Source organism: Uloborus diversus, chromosome 3, assembly GCF_026930045.1.
Source record: "Uloborus diversus isolate 005 chromosome 3, Udiv.v.3.1, whole genome shotgun sequence".
NCBI classification, from domain to species: domain Eukaryota; kingdom Metazoa; phylum Arthropoda; class Arachnida; order Araneae; family Uloboridae; genus Uloborus; species Uloborus diversus.
In genome coordinates, this window is record NC_072733.1 from 181244488 (window position 1) to 181264161 (window position 19674).

Below are 19674 nucleotides of genomic sequence, written 5' to 3' on the forward strand. Positions count from 1 at the left end.
AATTGACTCGGGAATCGTCAAAATCGATATTTCGGGCGTCTATACTTTCTTAAGTATATATGCACGTGTAGGCGGGTCGAAAAAAAAAAACTCAACATTCATTCGGGGGTGAGCAAAATGGAAATTAAGGTCGATTTTTGGGGGAAATTTGCTTCGCGAATACAATACTTCCTTTTTTACTTCCTTTTACAAATAAGGAAGTACTGTATTCGCGAAAAAAAATTTCACTCAAAAATCGTCCTTAATTTCCATTTTGCTCACCCCCGAATGAATGTTGAGTTTTTTTTTTTTTTTTTCGACTCATCACACGTGGATATATGCCTAGGAACATACAGACACCCGAAATATCCGTTTTGACGACCCCCGAGTTAATTACAACGAATTTTCTCGTGACGTCCGTATGTACGTATGTGTGTATGTATCTCGCATAACTCAAAAACGGTATGTCCTAGAAAGTTGAAATTTGGTACGTAGATTCCTAGTGGGGTCTAGTTGTGCACCTTCCCTTTTGGTTGCATTCGGATGTTCCTAAGGGGGTCTTTTGTCCCTTTTTGGGGGGGAAATCATTGATAATTTCGATGTAAACTCAAGTTGTGTTATAATTTGTCGGACACTTAGCGATATATCGCCACTCTTTTGGTCGCCAAGTTTTGTCAGCAACTTGGCGACAAATTTGGCGATTTTTTTAAATTTTAAATTTGATTTTAATTTGGCAACTGTTGGTGATATTTAGAGAGTAAACAATTGAATCACATTGAAATTGCCAATGATGGGGAAATGACGTTAAATTGGAGTAAAAGGAACTCATGTGATGCACACATCAGCTCGTTTTTTTTTTAATTTGGTTTCAATTTGTCCACTGTTGGTGATATTTAGAGAGCAAACAATTGAATCCCATTAACATTGCCAATAATGGGGAAATGACATTAAATCGGAGTAAAAGGGTGATGCACACATCAGCTCGTTATAAAAGGAAGTAAAAAGGAGAAACCAATCCCCTGGAGGAAGGTGCACAAATTGAAATGGGATGAGACGGAAGTTTGATAGTATCGGAAGGCATCGTATTGGATTGCCACACACTCCTTGAAAGAGGCTCTGTGGTCCCTTATTTTTGCGGTAGTTATTTCATCATATGAGACGTTTGCGTTTTTCTGTTATTCTCGGGGTTTTTTTTTCTATTACACCTTAACGTTCGATTTTGGCATTGAGCTAAAAGTGACATTTGCTTGAGCCAGGTTGTGATATTTAACTACCTGCCAAGTAGTGCTTCTTGCTGATTGCTATAGTTTGGTTCTCTCAAAGCGCTGGCTCTCCCTGGGCTCAAAATCTTATTTAATGCTATAGCAGTTGCTATCCCAGATTTTATTTCCAATGAATGTTATGTTTTTTCGAGAACATTTGTCCTTATCTAAAAGCTGTTGCGATGTCAACAAGATCTTATGTAAATATCGCAAATCATGAAGTTAACCTATTACACAAGAGAAAAATGCAACGACCCTTAAGCAAAGAACGCAGCAAGAAACTTCAAAATATAATTGAAAACAAAATGCAACTAAGGAAGTAAACATCACGCAGTAATTAAAGAAAAGGACTCAGTGATGCATACCAAACAGTTTGATAGTACTCCACAAAGAGCAACACAACTGGTTTTGTGTTCCTTGTGCTAACATGTGTCTTTAAAATCCTTCAGACTTTTATCTGTAGAAGCAGTTCTGTAACAGCTAACAGTTTATGAAGAACCTATTTATGAACACTATTCAATACTTTATGTAGTGGCATAGTTGTACTTCTCATTTCTGTTAAAGTTTTTAGTTAAAAAAAATTACAATAACAACAGATCTCCTAGCCTAAAAATAACGATCTATTTTGGACCCAGCTTAAAAACTTCAAATAACCCGTCAGAGAGATTTGGAAAAGAGAAGAAAAGCTAAAACTAAAACTTCAAACAGGGAAAACACAAAAAAACCAAGAATTTTCAGCAACGGATGAAGGGAGCGATTATAGATTCAAATCCTCAGAGCTCAGTTACATGGCTTTTATTATGAAAGATGAAGAGAAACTAAAAGTGGCTGGGCGTTTAGAAAATGTTGATCCAGTTGAATCAACGTCTTACAAATTTTGTTAAATGTTAAATTTGTTGGAAAGTTTACGGAATTTTGCTATTGTGGAATGGAATGATCTCGGGTTTCCAGGGTTAACTGTTCTTGCGAGAGAAGAAGGAGCTAATGTTCAGAGCATGGAACGCACCAAAAAGTTTTGAAAGTGACCGAAAATTAAGGTTCCTTTGTTTTACGATTGGTGTTATCTTAACAAAATTATTCAACCTCCGAAACTGTTGAAAAGATTAGTGCCCTCCGTTGCTAATGTTTGAAACAATAAGTATGTGCACACATTTAAAAAAAAAAATAATTGTCCTTAAAACAAAAATATGTGACACAAACGTGTCAACAAAACAAGAAAAAAGGTATTTTTCTTTCAGATAAACAGTTTTTCTTGTGAACACACGTCTTTCTTTGGCTCTAGTTAGTTCTACAATGATTTTAAAAAGAGAAAACCACTTTGGGCCAAAGTAACCCAAACGTAAGGGTAACATTGGCCCAAATTAAAAACAAACAAAAAGGGTAAAAATATTTTGAAACAAAGCGATCAGTATTTAAAAATCAAATTAAGAGAACTCTAGCTGTGTAAAATATTTTTCCATAGCTTGGAAGTATGAACAGTTACAAAATTATTGAGAATAAGATGAGAAAAGTTACAAAATGTGTGCCAAAGTAGTCCGCGTTTACGGTACAAGTAAAGGAGATGAACCAAAACCAGTAAAGAAAACGGAAGACAGCATTGAAAAAAGGAGGTGTTTTACTACTCTGATGAAGAAAGCTTAGAAGTTGATAACTATTTTTGTCTCAAATGTTAACCATTTTCAGAATGGTGAATTGTGAAAAGTGTGTTGGTTTCAAGAAATAGTAACACGTAAGATGTGCTAAAGGAATTGTATCTTACGTATGCTTCAATTTTGAAAGCAATTCCTCAGATTATAATGACTGAGCTAATGTGTTCAGCTTTATTTATTTTATGACTCAAGAGTTGGACACATTTTATGTTTATTGATAAAACGTTATTCATGCCTTGTTAGTTTTTGTTTAGCTTTTGTTAGAAAAATAGCATTACTATAATTACCTTTAAGCACAGAAGTTATCTTTTATTATTGTTTTTATGAAGAACAAGACCAAAAGAAATAAGATACGAAAGTTTATGTTTGATTTAAGTTCAAAATTTGGTTCAGGTTGTTTTTTTAGTCACAACTTGCCCCCGATGATGCAACAACCAACCACTGGTACGACGCAAAAAGTTGCACATCTCTTTTCCCAGATTTCATTTCCTGCTTTTTCAAACAGCATGCTACTTAATATTATTTTTTTAATCTAAAACTAGAAAAGTTACTTAATAAAGAAAACCTAAGTTAACGCAAAATATTCAAATATGCTAGAAGTTGCGATAATTTGCTTAAAAAATGTCACAACCAGCCCCAGTCTCCCCTACTAATGGAGTTCTGCGGCTGCATATTCTCCAAACTGAGATACTAATGAGGTGAAGAAACTTGCACGTCATATCTTTAAAAAATATGCTTCAGCGTGGTTCGCTATTAAAAAAAAAAAAAAACTTTTCGTGAAACATCGACCAGAGCACTTATTGAAGAGGTTATCGTCTACAAATCATTTTTCTTATGATCTTCCAAACATCGTGGATTCAGTTGTTCAACGGAACGCCTACTTTGCCAATCTTGAGAACTTGTTATTGGTCATGGCAGTGAAAGACAGTCGACTCACAAACGAATTGCATCACAGAAGAGTATTCAAAGCGAAAAAAGATTAGTGATTAGGAAACACTTCTATAGCTATAATATAATATCTGCCACCAACCTTAAGTTTTGAAGCTTCGAAGTATAAAAGCTGATTGACTGGTCATCATGTTCACTTTCCTCCCCTTCAATGATGCGAAAAACAAGGATATGTTGTCATTTCTAGAAAAACAGTTGCTGAAGTTTGTACTCTTAAAAATTCCTTATCACACCCACTTGAAGAGGAAAAGGATTGTTGTCTGGTAAGAACCGTTTAACTAGTCAATGAATGTGCCGAAATGTATTTAGGAAAGACGCAAGAGATAGATTTAGGAGAACTTTACACACGTGATCATCAATTCCAAAGCTGAGTCCAACTTCAAACTTTGATGCAAACGTAAAAACGTGGTTAAAAATCATGTAGCTATGTAAATATATTACAAATATGTGCTTCCTGTAAGTAACTATGCTTCTTGGCTGGGTAGGTGGGCAACGTACGGCGGAACACGAATTGCAGACACTTTCTTTTGGCGGGTTCTAGGTTGTTAATGTAAGAAAACATAATTGCATTAACAACTAAGAGCAGAATAGCGCACATTTATACAAAAAATGTAAAACTTTCTATAAAATAAGAAATACTGCTATGCGCAAAGAAAGTTTTATAAAAACTCGATTTTTGGTAAATTTCACAACTTTACAGATTATGCGCGAACTTAAAAATGTAAAGGAATATAATTAATGTCAAAGATATATAAAATAATGTCAAAAGGAAGCAATTGAACAGCACTGAACAAAGTTAAAAATTTACGTTTTGAAAAAAAAGATTTAAAATATGACCCTGTTTTACTTTTTTTCAAACTTTGAAGCCCATAAGCGATCAAAAGAAAGAAATTTGGAATTTGTTTTATTATTTTCCCAACAATTAGAATGATAAAACACAGTTTTTTTTTTTTTTTTTTTTGTTACAAGAAGTCGCTTAGCATTCATTTTTCGGCCCACTCTAATCAGTATCCTCCATTTGCTTTGTTACTTCCAATGTTCGTCGTAGCTTTACCCGTCATGTGTTAATATTAAATCGTCCTATTGCTTTCAAAGTTTAAATGTAATCGTAAACGAAATCAAATTTTAAAAGCTTTTCATTCACATCAACATTGATCAAAATTTAGAAACCGAGTGTCTAAGATCCTTGGTGTTCTCAATGATATTGGATGGGAGAGGTATGGTAGGCGATGAGAAAACGAAACACTTCAACTCAATTCATTTTATTTCAATCAGGGTACTATTTTTTGCAAATATTCATTTCACATATAAAAAAAAAACAAAAAGAAATTACAAACAGAAATATATTTCACCTTGTCTATTTGAAAATCCCTGATTGAGTAGGTGGGAGTAAAGGCTATAACAAAAGCCTGAATAGATCCCACCACTCAGAAAAGAACTTAATTTAGGGTTTAGGGCTAGTTTATAACATAGGATAGTAATAACAAAAATAAATGCTTAATCATACAAAGAATAAATAAACACAACACAAGTAATGCAATGAAGTATGTCGAATTTTATAACAAAATCAAAGTATACTATTACAAATATGCTGTTTTATCCTAAATTAACTGCAATAGAGTTGAGTAGAAATTTTTTTAGCCTTTTCTTAAACGAATTTCGACTTTAATGGTTTTTAAACAATTGGGTGAGGTGTTCCACAATCTTGGTCCGTAAGAGTTAATGCCATTAAGCAATAGATTTGTTTTTGCGTTAATAGGTATAATATTTTCACGGTTTCTAGTGGGGTAATTGTGAACCATTTCACGCATTGTTACTATTTCCAAATTCAAACCATGTATTACTAAATGATGCAAAAAAATTCCAACATTATATTTATAAATTTGTTCCACGGTCTTTAAAAAGCTTCTATTACTGTTACCCATAATATTATCTCTATTAATTATTCTGTGAAATCTTTTTAATAAAATATTTATTCTATTTAGATTATTTTTAGTTGTTTGGCCCCAAGCAAGAACACCATAATTGAGAACTGAATATATCAAAGAAAAATATAAAATAAACAGAACATCAGCAGGAAGGATATTAGACACAAAATTAATTAAACCTTTCTTCCGAGAAATCTTTTTTGAGACTAACTCAATGTGATTGTCCCAACCTAAATTATTTTGAAGATTTACCCCCAAAAATTAGTATTCTCAACATGTTGATAAGGTTTTCCAATCAATTTTAGTTCAAAATTATCATTTTTTTTATTTTTCCAGTGAAATTACTTTTTTCGTAATTAACAAATAATTTATTAGTGATAAACCATGTCATATATGACTTGCTCTAAAATTACCTGACATTTATTACATAAGGAAACTACATCTTTTTCTCCAATAAAAACAGATGTGTCATCAGCATAAGACAGTATTAATGAGTTATTTGCGATAGAGAAAATGTCGTTTAGAAAAATGATAAATAACAGTGGGCCCAAAATTAGTCCTCGAGGAACACCATGAGTAACAGTAAGCAATCTCGAATTTGTATTTTTTTTTAATATAAACATATTGTTTTCTATTCCTTAAATAACTCTGGAACAATTCAAATGGTCCCCCTCTTATACCATAAAATTTTTATTTCTGCTACAAAATATTGTGGTCAATAACGTGAAAAGCTTTTGTGAGATCTAGGAAAAAAACAAGTACAATATTCTTTTCAATATCAATCTCTTTCTGAATATCATCAATTGCTCGAATTATAGCTGCTTCTGTTGATTTATTTTTAGTGAAACCATACTGGTTATTAAATAATAACTTGTTATTATAAAAGTAGTTCTAAATCTTTGTATAAATAAATTTCTCAAGGATTTTAGTAAACGTGCAAGCAATAGAAATTGGTCTATAATTTTTAATATCCTTGGGATTACCTTTTTTTTTTTTTTTTGATTTAAGGTTTTTTGTTCATATCACAGAGACTAAACTTTCAGAATATTTGACAGCATACAAGAGAAACATAATACAGTCGGATCCCGCTATAACGCGAGTTTTTCATGAGTAATGAATTTTTTAATGCGGACACAAATTACTCGCCTGCAACATGAAGTTTTTCGGAAAAAGAGCGGCGGAGAGTTAGAATGGGCTTCGTTGACACGAAATATTGGTTTTGTGAATGGACTTTCATCCCTTTAGCATCACTGAAAGCAGTGGTTGGAAGTAGCGCGCTACAAGTAGCGACACTACTGTAGTAGCTACATTTTTGAGTAGTTTGTAGTGTAGCGCACTACTTTTTAAAAAAAGTAGTGTAGTGAGTACTTAATTACAAAAAAATAGTAGTTTGTAGCGATTTCTGGAAACTTCTTTTAAATAAACTGAAAACAAAAAAAAAAGGTTCAAACGAATTTGATTGGCTCAAATTTTACACAAGTACATCAGCGGATGCAATGAGAAATAAGACTCATAAAAATACGAGCTGACTTCAGGCATTTCATTTTGACACCATACGTTCTATCTGTTTGACGCCATTAGTTTTTTTTTGCCGTTGTAATTTTCATATTTCACCAGTATTCATATTGCAAAAAGCACTTATTTTCGCAAAAATAAAGATATGGGTGATTTCACGAGTTGAAAATTTGGTGAATTTTATATGAACTGACCGAAGATTAAAAAACAAAAATATTTTAGCGAGGCTTAAATTTTTGACAGTATTCACCAAATAAAAAGAAGCTACTTAAAATGTTATAGAAAAGGATAAAATTGAACTGTTCTGGAGGACTTACAATTAATACGAGCATTACAGTGTGTGAGAGTATGATAACGGACATTTTTCTTCTTCTGATGAGCTAATTTATTAATCTTTTTTGTTCAATTCTCTTACGATGTGTGTGTGTGTGTACATCAGGATCTCCCCCCCCCCCAAAAAAAAATCGAAAGTTGATTTTTCAAGTCGCACACTCTCTTATATTTTATCCTTTTACATCCAAAAAAAAATCATACAATTTGAACAACGGCAGCAAGTGCTGATTATGTCTGAAAGTGTGAATCAGCACTTGTGTAATGCTAGGCCAAATTGAAATAAAATGTTTTTTTTAGAAACTCAAAATTTCTGTTGATAAAACGTTGCTCCTATACCCCCATATGCACCACAAAAACATTTATTCAAATTAAAAACCATTTAGATATCCCACACGTGTCTAACATTTATAATTTTCTTCAAAAAATTAAGTTTTTGATACATATTTTCAGAAATGTAGGATTTTACGAAATTATCAAGCTAAAAAATATAAACAGTAAAGTAGAAATGTAGGTAATTAGTGTTAAATAGAAATGTTTGTTTTCCTGCAACTTTTAAGTCTCCCACATAGTACTCAAAGATCTGTTTTTTTTTTTCCAGGTTGAGTTAAATTTTTCATTTAAAATATATTATTTTTTTATTATTCGTTTGTAATTGTTGATCTGTAAATGTGTTCGTTATTAATTTTTGAACTTGATATTCTATTTAAATTTATATGTAATTTTTTAAAAGATAACTGAAAAAAAATCAATTTTTTAAATAAAATTATAAATTTTAGGTCAAGTGTGGCATATCTAAATGTTTTTTTAATTTGAATAAATGTTCTTGTGGTACATGTGGGGTGTTGAGTACAGGGGCAACGTTTCCCAACAGAAATTTCAAGTTTCTAAAAAACTTTTTTTTTTGCTGCGATTTGGCCTAGCATACATGTACTGTTTTACACTTTCAGGTACAAGTCAGCACGGGTTGCCCTTGTGCAAATTATATGAAACTTTTTTCACGATTGTTTTGACACAAGAGGAAAAATACAAGAGTGTATGCGACTTGAAAAATTAACTTTCATTTTTTGAGGGACAGCCTATTGTGTATGCTTTTTATTTGCTTATTTTTTGGAAAGTAGCGAAGTAGCGACTTAATTTCGAAAGTAGTTTGTAGTTACTACATTTTGAAAAAAGTAGTTGTAGCTGTAGTTAACTACATTTGTAACAAAGTAGTTGTAGTTGTAGTTCGCTACAAAAAAAATGTAGTTTTTCCAACCACTGACTGAAAGCGGAAGTTCACCCACAGTATTAGTCTAAACAACGCTTTGCTTTAGTTTATACAAATAACCGCTCCGATTCTTAACTTTTTTTTTTTATTTTACATATGAACGTTGATAAAATACATTCTGATAACATTCTGATTGCGCTGCATAAACCTACTTCATTTTTTAAATTACAAATATATTTACTATATCTATACTGTTCAGTGCAATAATAACGCTGTAGTGTATATACTGTTAGTACCATACTGCTTTATTTTAAGTTTCTCTCCCCCATTAATCATTGATTTTGTGCTAAATTACAGAATTTTATGTGAAATAATAACGCTTTTTCTAAAATACAGAAAAAGTCGGTTCTTTGTAAAAGATACTGCAATATATAGTTAATAAATGGTTTGAAACAATATGAGGGGTTTTTACAAACGCCTGAAACAATTGGGTATGCTTATAAAAAATTACTAAACATACCTTGTTCCACAACGCAAAATTCCGTCTTACGCGAGGTGTCTTGGAACGCATCCCTCGCGTAAGTTGGGTTTCGACTGTAATACAATTTGAAGTAAACATATTGAAAATGTACTGAGATATGAACGTTTAAAGCAATTTTACACTGCGCATGCGCAAAAGATCGCAATTTATAACCTTCATAATCGGAAGTCCAGATAGATTCTACAACTCATAAAAATATTCCCCCTTGATATCTTTAAAGAGTAAAAAGTTATCAGCGATCTAATGAGCCGAATTTTAATAATTTTTGGCTAGACGACAACTCGTGAGGGATCGTTTGCAAATAATCCGTTCTTATCATGAATCACTCTGCAACGATAAGAGGAAAGTGTTGCCAGTTTGCGAACGACCCCTTACCATTCGTCGCCTTTCCAAGAATTATAGAAATTCGGCTCATTAAATCTCTGATAACTCTTTAAATTTTAAACACATTGAGGTGGAATTTTTTTATGAGTTGCAGGATCTATATGAGCTTTGGATTATGAAAGTTAAAAATTGCCATCTTTTGCGCATGCGTAGTGTAAAATTAATTGCTTTAAACGTTCATATTTCATTGAATTTTCAATATTTATAATTTTATTATTATGTTTCTCTGATATGCTGTCAAAAATTCTGAAAGATTAGTGACGTTTGACTTAAAACTCTGCGCAAACTTATTTCAAGCTATTTACAATGAAAACTGATCAAAAACATTTTTTGTTTCCTCAACTTGTTGCTGGTCCTCTAAATGAATAGTCGGCTTAATTTTTATTGGAAAATGACAGCTGGAGTGTACCTTTTATGTGAAAAAAATTTACAGAGCAATTGGTCTTTTATTTCTCGAGAAATCCGTAAAAATATTAAATTTTGAAAGTGTCCTAATACTTTTGGCCATATAGTGTAGCTTGGGAATGAAATTATTTGCCTCAAGAAGGTTCATTCAACAATATTTCGTCAGAGCTGTCCATGAGGAGGGGTATATGGACTCAGGTCCGCGCCAAGCCTGGACGGCGCAGTCATGCAAATGTCTTTTGAGCGCCTTCATGCACTGGTGTTCGGGGAAAATATGGTTAACACCTGGAGTGAGGTTTTGTAAACAAATATAACGTGGGAAAAATACCTTAGGCATTTAATTCATTCAAAAAAAAAACTGTGTAAACATTTTATGCTTTATTCAGTAAGTTACCGCCCTTGAATATACCTTGCCTCGCCTTCAATCTTCGAGTTGAACCGAACAAATCCTTCGGTCACTATTCTGGTCAGTGCTAATTCTATAGCAGCTACCAGTTTGTTTGGCACTCTTGGCTTCCTTAAGAGGTTTTCCACCTCCAGCTCAGACACTTCCTATGCCGGGCTGATGAGTGCTAAGAAGCACGAAACTGCAGCTCTTGGCGGTGTATTTCGTGTATTTTATGCTTTGTTAAAATGTACACTTAAATACATTTATTGAAACGTAAGTTTTTTTTAATAGCATTGAAAGCAAATGTATACGTATGTATATTACATGCTAAAGACATTTTATACCAAATAAACTGATTGACACTATCGGCTAAGAGTTATGAAACTGACGCAACTGGAAATTAGTTTTAGGGTAGGGGGAGAACACTTTTTTTTTCTTTAATATGAACTTAGCTTCAATTTTTCGTCAGCCTAAACACGCAATTTCATACGGTCTTTGGAGAAGTAAGAGGGAGAAAAAGTTCCGGGAATCTCTCCAATATTTTCCGAAATTAATATCTTAAAATCGCGGTAATGATACAGACCATACTTGCTGCCGTTAGGGAAAGGAATAGGACTTAAGGAGTTTCTTCTGATCGATTAAGCGTCCCCTCCCAATGTTTTGAAATTGAAGTCCTCAAAATGCAGATTTTAGACGTACATAATGGTGTTAGAAAGAAAGGATCACCATTAATTTTTTTGAAATTGTAATTTTAAAAGCTCAACTTTCGTCGTTCTTTGGTAATATAACAGGGTTTGGGACACCCCTCCCCGGACATTTTTTTGAAATTAAAGACTTAAAAACGCAATTGTCGACCATTCTCTAGTAACGTTAGGGTCTCGGCAATTTTTTGCAATAGAAGCTACAAAAACGCAATTTAGGGCTAACTTATCAATGTTGTTAGAGCACGAAGAGTTTAGTGGCTCTCCTCAAATTGAGGACGATCTGCAATATTTTTTTCGGGGGGGGGGCGCTTCCAGGGCTTGGTCATGGAAATTTTTAATTAAAAAAATTATTTTGAATAGAACTAAGATTTTCGACCTATATTTTATAAGCTGAGATGTGAAGATCTTAGCCCTAAAAATGAAATGTTTCTACATTTTCCTATTTGAGTGATTCAAAATATCATAAAACATTTCACGAGGAAAATACAGGAAGTTAAAATCTTCATTAATCCTCATATAAATAATAGCCGATGATCGAGTAACGCGCATGTTTCAACAATGAAACTCGCGCCACGCCATGATAATTTGATAATGTGTGTTGGTAATGTTTAACATGCTGAGAAAGGCTCTATTGTGAAAAGGCGGAACTCGATCCGGTAACTTAACAGTTTTACTGGGAAGACAGACATTTTAGGGGGATGAAGAATCAAAAAAGTGGTTGAAAATTAACGCTATCCACTGGAGTTTAGGGTTAATCCACTGGAGTTCGGGTTAAATTTTCAACTATCAAAATATTATTAAAAAGGCAATTGCTTCGTTCAAATGTAGAAGAGTAGAAGCAATTTTCACCCGTCATACCGTGACGGGCGACTTTCTAGTTGACTAATACTACTCGCGGAATTTTTTCATATGCATTTAAATCACTTTCGAGTATACCCTTTATTGACACTACGGACTTATTATACATCTTAAACCGTTAAAGTAAAAAACATGAACTATTAATACATACCAAATGTAGCTCGAGATGGTTGTGGTACTCTACATTTATTTAAAAAAAGAAATATAATTTGTAGAACACATTTGAGACCTAATAAACGAACGAAAAAATTTCCTCTGGTTTTCTGTATGTACCCGAAAATCAGAACATGGCAAATATTTGTTTTTGGAATGCAGTGTACATTTTTAATTCACACATATCTCAAAGTTATTTCGAGTTCATTAACCAAAATAGGGAACAGCAAATTTGTTGCGCAGCGTCGCCTCGTATGCTCATCCAGAGACACCACCGAAATAGCATTCACGGCTGCACATTGGGAAGAAAAATGCTAATTTACGCATTAGTTAGCGTCAAGTGTTGCGCTTTGGAATAGCATGTTTTGACACAACACGGCAATAATTTTTCCTTTAAGATAGGCAGCGAGACAGATTGAGTTTTTCAATCTGCTGTATAATTTCACCGCCTCCATTCAAAAATTAAACGTTAAATTTTTTTTCCGGTTGGCGATTTTTTCCCCTATTTGGAACATTTTTGATCGGTAGAGCTCGGCGCCTTTTTGACTCTGGCGCCGTCGTGCTTCGCACGACCTTGCACACAGGGACGGCGCGGCCCTGTATGGACTACGCCATTGAAATTTTGTGAGAGAGGAGTAGTTTTTGACTGTTTTGATCTCAGTTCATGAAGAACTTGCTTTTAGGGGGTTGCTACGAATCGTTTGAGGGGGTGCGACGCTGCCCTTGGGGGGGAGCTGGGTACTCTTGATTTTGCAACATATCTAAACCTTCTCTCTTTGTTCTGTAGAATGAAATGCAGGGTGGTTAAAAATAATTTATGGGTGTTCAGAGCTTTCTAGCGAGTGAAGTATAGGAAGAATCTGCCAAATTTCATTGGCGTACATAGCAGACCATAGGATTTCAATTTCTAGAATAAAAAATAGCACCAAAAGTCACCACCAGGGGAAATTTTGGCGCTGCAAAAGAATGTGAATACTGAGAACGAGAACTTGTGAATACTGAAGAATTAAATGCCAAAAAATACAGCACGCATCACGTTTTTCACTACAAATGTTAATCGTAGCTTAAAAATGAGGTTCAGTAAAACCAACCTTGAATTTCAATGTCTAATAACAGAAGAATAATACCTAAAGTTGGTACGAAGAAATCTCGGCTCGGCAGCAAGGATTTCTTTCTAGGACCATATTCGTGAAGGAATTTTTGAAGAAATATATATTATATATTTTATTGCTCTAACACTATTCTTCCACTGTTACCAAAAAGTAGGTTGGTCCCGCAACGGCAAGACACTGCAAAAAAATGGGAGGGGGTATGTTTACATATTTTCTGCAGATGCTTTACATTATCTCTGTTATAATAATATTATTTTTATTTTTCGGGTTCAATTTTCATGAAATATTTGAGAAATCTACAGCTTTTCTTTGAATGTGATATCTATTTTATTTGATAAGCACAATACTTATAACAGAAAGAATATATAATTAGTTTTTAAAGATTTGGTTTTTCCTTTTTGAGAAGATACATTCATTTATTCTAATGAACTTTTCTGGTAAGCATAATTCCATTTTCTTTTCCCATAAATAATTCTGAGTTTTTCATGAAAGTTTTTATAAGATCTTAACCGAGATTTTGAGTATGGCTGAGAAAAATTTCAAACATTGGTTGCTAAAGGGAACCCTGCTAATGTACTCAAAGTCTTGCTATTCGATAAAACTTCCAGTTTTTAATTTAGAAGAGTTCTTACAAAGTACAGATAAGAGTTGTGTTTATCAAATACAATTATTATCACATTCTAGCTTATATTCAAAAAACCAGCCGATTTGTCAAAACATGCACGCTTTATGAATGCTTCCTAAAAATTAAAATAATTACATTGTAACAGAAATAATGTTAAACATCTCCAGAAAATATGTAAACATTCTTGGTTTTTCGTAGTGCCTTGGCATAGCACTGGCAGCCCAATATATCAGAATGTTAGAAAGCTCTATTCCTTAGCTTTAGACTGGTTTATGAATTTTTATTCTACTGTAATTAGAAGAGAAGTTACAGGTATTTAAAAGAACACAAATGTCCTCTTTTTTTTTCTTTGCACAATTTGGGTATTTTTACTGGTTTATGTTATGATTTTTTTTTTTTTTTTTCAAAATAGAAATCTATAAAATTTGGCAGGATAACTTACCATGTCATTTGTGATCTTCAAGCAAAATTTTATTAAAATCGAAAAAACTCAGTTTTTTAGATTGATATGACATAGAATTGCTCGTCTACGGAAAATCCAGCCTATTTTTTGGTACAGTGGAAGAATAGTATTGAGGAGCAATAAAATATATTTTTTTCAAATATTTCTAAGGGGGGGGGGGGGTTGAGATATTCAAGGTCAAATGTTATGGTGAATGATCTTGAAACATATTTTTTTTTGTAAGAAAATCGGGTAATACGGTCGGGGAAATCCATAGAATCGGGTAATCCATAGAAAGCTCTATTTCTAAGCTTTACACTGGTTTTTGAGTTTTTATTCTACTGTAGTTAGAAGTCAAGTGACAGTCATTTGAAAAACTATATTTTTCCTTTTTCAGGCACATTTTGAGTTTTTTTGTCCTATATTTTGAACATTTTTTAAAAATAAATATCTAAAAATTGGAAAGATTATTTATCTTGTCATATTTCTCCTTCTGCCAAATTTTATTAAAATCGGAAATGGTGAGGTCAAAAAGGTGATTGATCTGACATGGAGTTGCTCATATGGTATAACACCTGCGAACTTCCACAATAACTGAAACATTTTATAGGATGCAAAAGGATTAAAATCTCAAAAAAGCATGCAATTTTCGGCAAAAGCACGTGCTTGATGTTGGCATATTTCCAAAACAAACATTTTTTTTTTTTTTTTTTAGCAAAAATCGTCGTGGTTGAAGATCGATGGAGGAAAAATATGAGCAGCATGGAAGGAAGGACTAAAGAATTATAGGAAACAAAGCAATTTTTTTAAAGTTTATGGGGAATAATAGGAATAAAGGAGCACTGCCATGCCTTCAGGCGTTACGAATTATCCAATTTTCCTTGTATGAAGGTTATTTCTAGTGCTGTTCCGGATATCCGTATCCGTATCCACGGATATCCGAGGAAAAATAAAGATCTCTATCCGTATCCGTTACTTTTTTGACGGATCTTAAACGGATCTTTTCTATTCTAAAATTTTTTAAATATTTGAATAAAATACTCTTAAATTTCGTTTAAATTAGGTTTTATTCCCTATTTAAATTATAAGGTATCATTTCAGAAGCCAACGGCCCTCTGAGACATTTTTTTTTTAATTTTAGTTTAATATTAGTTTTTGTTATTGATGTGGGGTTTCTGTTTTTCTTCATTTTGGTTTTTCCCGGCATCCTTCAAAAAAGTGGCTCTATTTACTGTTTGTAAAGGTGTTCTCGGCTCTGTTATTTCGTCGGTCGGAATAATTTGGGTGGAATGGGTCAGCGCTGCATTTATGCTGAAATAAAATGCGAAAAATTATTTCTAGCCTATCCAGTAGCAGCTTCACATTCTTGCTCCTGTATCCTACACTACCGAGCAGGATAGAAATAATTTTACAAGTTACTGAAAACTAACGTCATACACATGTACAAAGCAAATGTATTCATTTTGGAATACAGTCGAGCCTCGTTAACGCAAAAACGCTTAGTGTGGAAAACTAGTTTGGTTTCTAAGTCTAACAGTTACTTAATTTATCGGATAAAATGAAAACTGGAAAATATGAAAAAAATATCATGGGTCCATTCGCGTTAAAACTATTCGACAGTATACAAGAACGGGAGAGGCAGTGGTCGTATGAAAATAGACATTAGAGCCCGGCGTTAAAATTGGTCAGGGGGTGAAAAATCGCATTAATGTAAATTTATTACCTTGACTATGAAGTGCAAAAACAGGGACCACAGCAAACAATTTCTAAAATATAGGACCTTTTTTTTCTTCTTTTGAAAATAAAAGCACCAAAAATATTATTAATATAAACAGCACTTGTTGAACTATGCATACAGAATTTAAAAAAAATTCTTTTGTGTGACTTACGAACACTGAATTATACACCTTATTGATCCTTCAATTTCTTTACCATCAAAATAAAGTGAGTTGAAATACCCGTTGAACGATAAAATATATATATATATATATATATATATATATATATATATATATATATATATATATATATATATATATATATATATATATATATATATAAAAAACTATTATGAAAAAAAAAATTAATTTCATTTTAAAGCTGAAGATAAAACAAACAAATTGCATACAACTGCTTGTCTCTTTATGTTCAGCTTTTTTTTTCTTTTAATTTCCGTGCATTACTTATTTCAATCTGCTATTCTACTTAGTCTATCCTTGCCTGCTGTCTTTAAAGCTTTTCAGTTGTTATCTGATATTTTTTAGAATTGAATTAGATTAAATATTACAAGGGGTTTCTCTTCTTTTTTTATTTCTTCTAGATTTTCTTCACTTGATTTTCTATTGCAAAGCAGCACAATCCAATCCAGAGAACAATTTCTTTATATCTGAATTTTTTCCTTTGGTATTTTACCGAGTATTTTATTATTTCAAGAGTAACCATTGTGTTCATACTCATGTTTGACCAATCCTTTGTTTATTACAACATTCTTGTTCGAAGAACTGCCTTTTTCCACGAAATCTTGATCATAGGAAAAAGGCAGAACAACCTTTACAAGTTTTTTTCAAATGAGGACATGCATTTTTACATTTCTATTTTTGTGTTTAAAGATAAATCCCAACATTTATTGGTGGACCAATACGCCATATTGTCATAAACATCTGCATCTTCTATTGATTTAAAATATAGGATTTATAGAAACTATAAAACGACTTTGATTCCTGCAAAAAAAGGTCAAACTATATTTTTTTATTCCTATATAACATACAACTTTTATACACGTAAGTTTAAAAAATATATTTGTGTATTTGTTTGCATATTTTTATGTCTTTGAGTGCAAAGAATCTGATTTCTTCCTATATCTAACTACATTTATTGATTTACAGAATGAGCCAGCCTATAGTGAAGTATCGAAAGCAACATGATTCGAAGATGTTTTAACTGTACATAAAACTCTGAAATCGATACATTTGTTCCTTTTTCTAAGCTATTGTCTTTGTAGATATTGTGATTTTACAATAAACTGTTTTTATTTTCGTATCAAAATGAAAATGTAATGCACAAATCAATTATTTTCACATAAAAGTTTAACATGAATTGTCGAACATGAAAAAAAGGAAAAAACAAATAGGGTTTAAAGGGACAGTTAAGACCAAATTCAATAAAATTTTTAACTACTAATGTAATTGGCTATAATCGTCGTGGTAATTTTAGTACCGTAAAAGGTTTTTTTTTTGGGGGGGGGGGGGTTAAATTCAATCAACTACTTTAAGATAAAAATATGGTCTGTATTTATCGCTTGGCATATTCGAAATTTAGACGTGCCACTTCTAAAAGAAAACTACGAAATGACATTTCTGCTCGCGAAATGGGAATATTGGGCGCCGGGGACATCGGGCGTTCGCCGTTCAGTTTTTTGGGGCGGAAGGACGTTTGGGCGCTGCATGTGTTGAAATGTTAAATATTGGTTTCTATAAAAAAATTTTGGAATAAAAAATAGAACCGACTTCAAAATTGCTCTAAAAAGGGAAAAATAATTTTATTCTTTAAACACCATCGATAATACTTTTAAACATAATTTTTGAAGTTGGCGCAAAAACAAAATGTAAAATCCAGTGTAGCCATGCTTCGTTCATATTTTTTTCAGAAAATCGTCTAAAGTTAGGAACGAAACATTTATATTATTACTCAAATACGCTGTTAATCAATGCATAATGTATGTGGTAGTGAAGAAAGTGGACCTGGTTAAATTTATAGTTGTAGTGTAGTTTAGTTATGGCTGTGAATGATTTTATCTATCGTTTTAGCGCCAACTTCAAAAATTATGTTTAAACGTATTATCGATGGTGTTTAAAGAATAAAATTATTTTTCCCTTTTTAGAGCAATTTTGAAGTCGGTTTGATTTTTTATTCCAAAATTTTTTTATTTTATTCTTTTTAGTGTAAACTAGCTTATTACCCGGCGTTGCCCGGGTGCTTTTCAATGCAACATATCTTTTGGATAATCAAATGAATGAATTCTATCTGAATGAACGTAAAAAATTACATTCACACAGCTTTCTAGGTTCAAATCTTCAAAATACTTTAAATAACACAGAAAAGTAAGCATTTGCCGAAAAAGTAACATCAACTTAAAGCAAAAAAGTATGAGGAATATTGTTTGGGCTCTGCAGTGTCCAATTGTCTGAGGTTAAATCAGACGGGCGGTACATAAATTGTCTTAATGCAAAGACAAATGATTGTCTTTCGCACATCTTGTGGGAAAATCTTTTAAGTGATGCTTCGAAAGAAAAGCGTTGTGCTGCCTTTGTAGGTTTTGTTTTCCCCAATACATCAAAAAATACAACAGTTCTTTTCACATACATTTTATTCGGAAATAAATCATTAAATGTTTCCTTAGAAAGAGTCGTGAGCTTGAAAAAAAAAAAAGTCAATCCCTATTATCAGGCAAGAATATATACAAAATAGTCTTCTTGGACACAGTTACAATACTTTCAGATTAATTTAAAATCATCCTCAATGTCCAAAAGCTAAACAGATAACCCACCGTACAGAAAATTAAGAATTCAGTCTGTGTTGTTAAAAGACGATAACTCTCCGTTTTATGGTTTTTTGGCGGTGTTTTTCGAATGAAGCGACCAAGTGATAGGTTATTTTGTATGTTTTCAGACAAACATATTTCTCAGAAAAAGTTTGCTTACTATAAAAAACTTTACAAAATGTGTATGCTCGCTCTTTCCATGGTGATTTAGTGCCATGCATTAGAGTAAAATTGGATAAGTGTAACTTGCCTAAAAAGACGCACGTCAGCTACATTTATTTTCTTATATTGACGTCAAATTTCTATTTTCGTACGCAAAAATGATAGTTAGACAGTAATATTAATGTCTTGTAACGATTTGAAATTTGTCAAGATTTAAGTTCTTGTTCAAATTTTTAAAACCTAATACTTGCTGTAAATGTTATACATGATATCTCACACTGATGCAGGTAGAGAGAGCACGTGTTTAAGTTTTGTTGCTTTAGACAGAGTACTCCTTAGAGAACACTAAAATTTTAATTTATTGAGACACAGTCGTCGTGAGAGGTGGGAATGGGTCCATTGACTACATTACAGTTATTATTTTAAATATTTAAAACAATAAAAATAGAAGTGGACGTGAACTTATTGAACGAACTATTTAAAAACCGTTAATTAAACTGCGTTATAGAGAAAGAAGCAGGCGTACGCTTTTTGGTCAA

The 19674-nt window shown here is 32.6% G+C and overlaps 1 protein-coding gene across 1 annotated transcript in view; it reads left to right on the plus strand.

The window, feature by feature from the left end:
• The window catches only part of LOC129218424 (scavenger receptor class B member 1-like), a 37870-nt gene extending 20430 nt beyond the window's left edge, over positions 1 to 17440 (plus strand). Inside the window, exon 6 of the mRNA XM_054852680.1 lies at positions 17319 to 17440. Within this exon, the coding sequence (XP_054708655.1) occupies positions 17319 to 17323 (5 nt within the window). The 3' untranslated portion in view covers positions 17324 to 17440. The remainder of the gene's footprint in view (positions 1 to 17318) is intronic.
• Positions 17441 to 19674: the final 2234 nt, after the last annotated feature.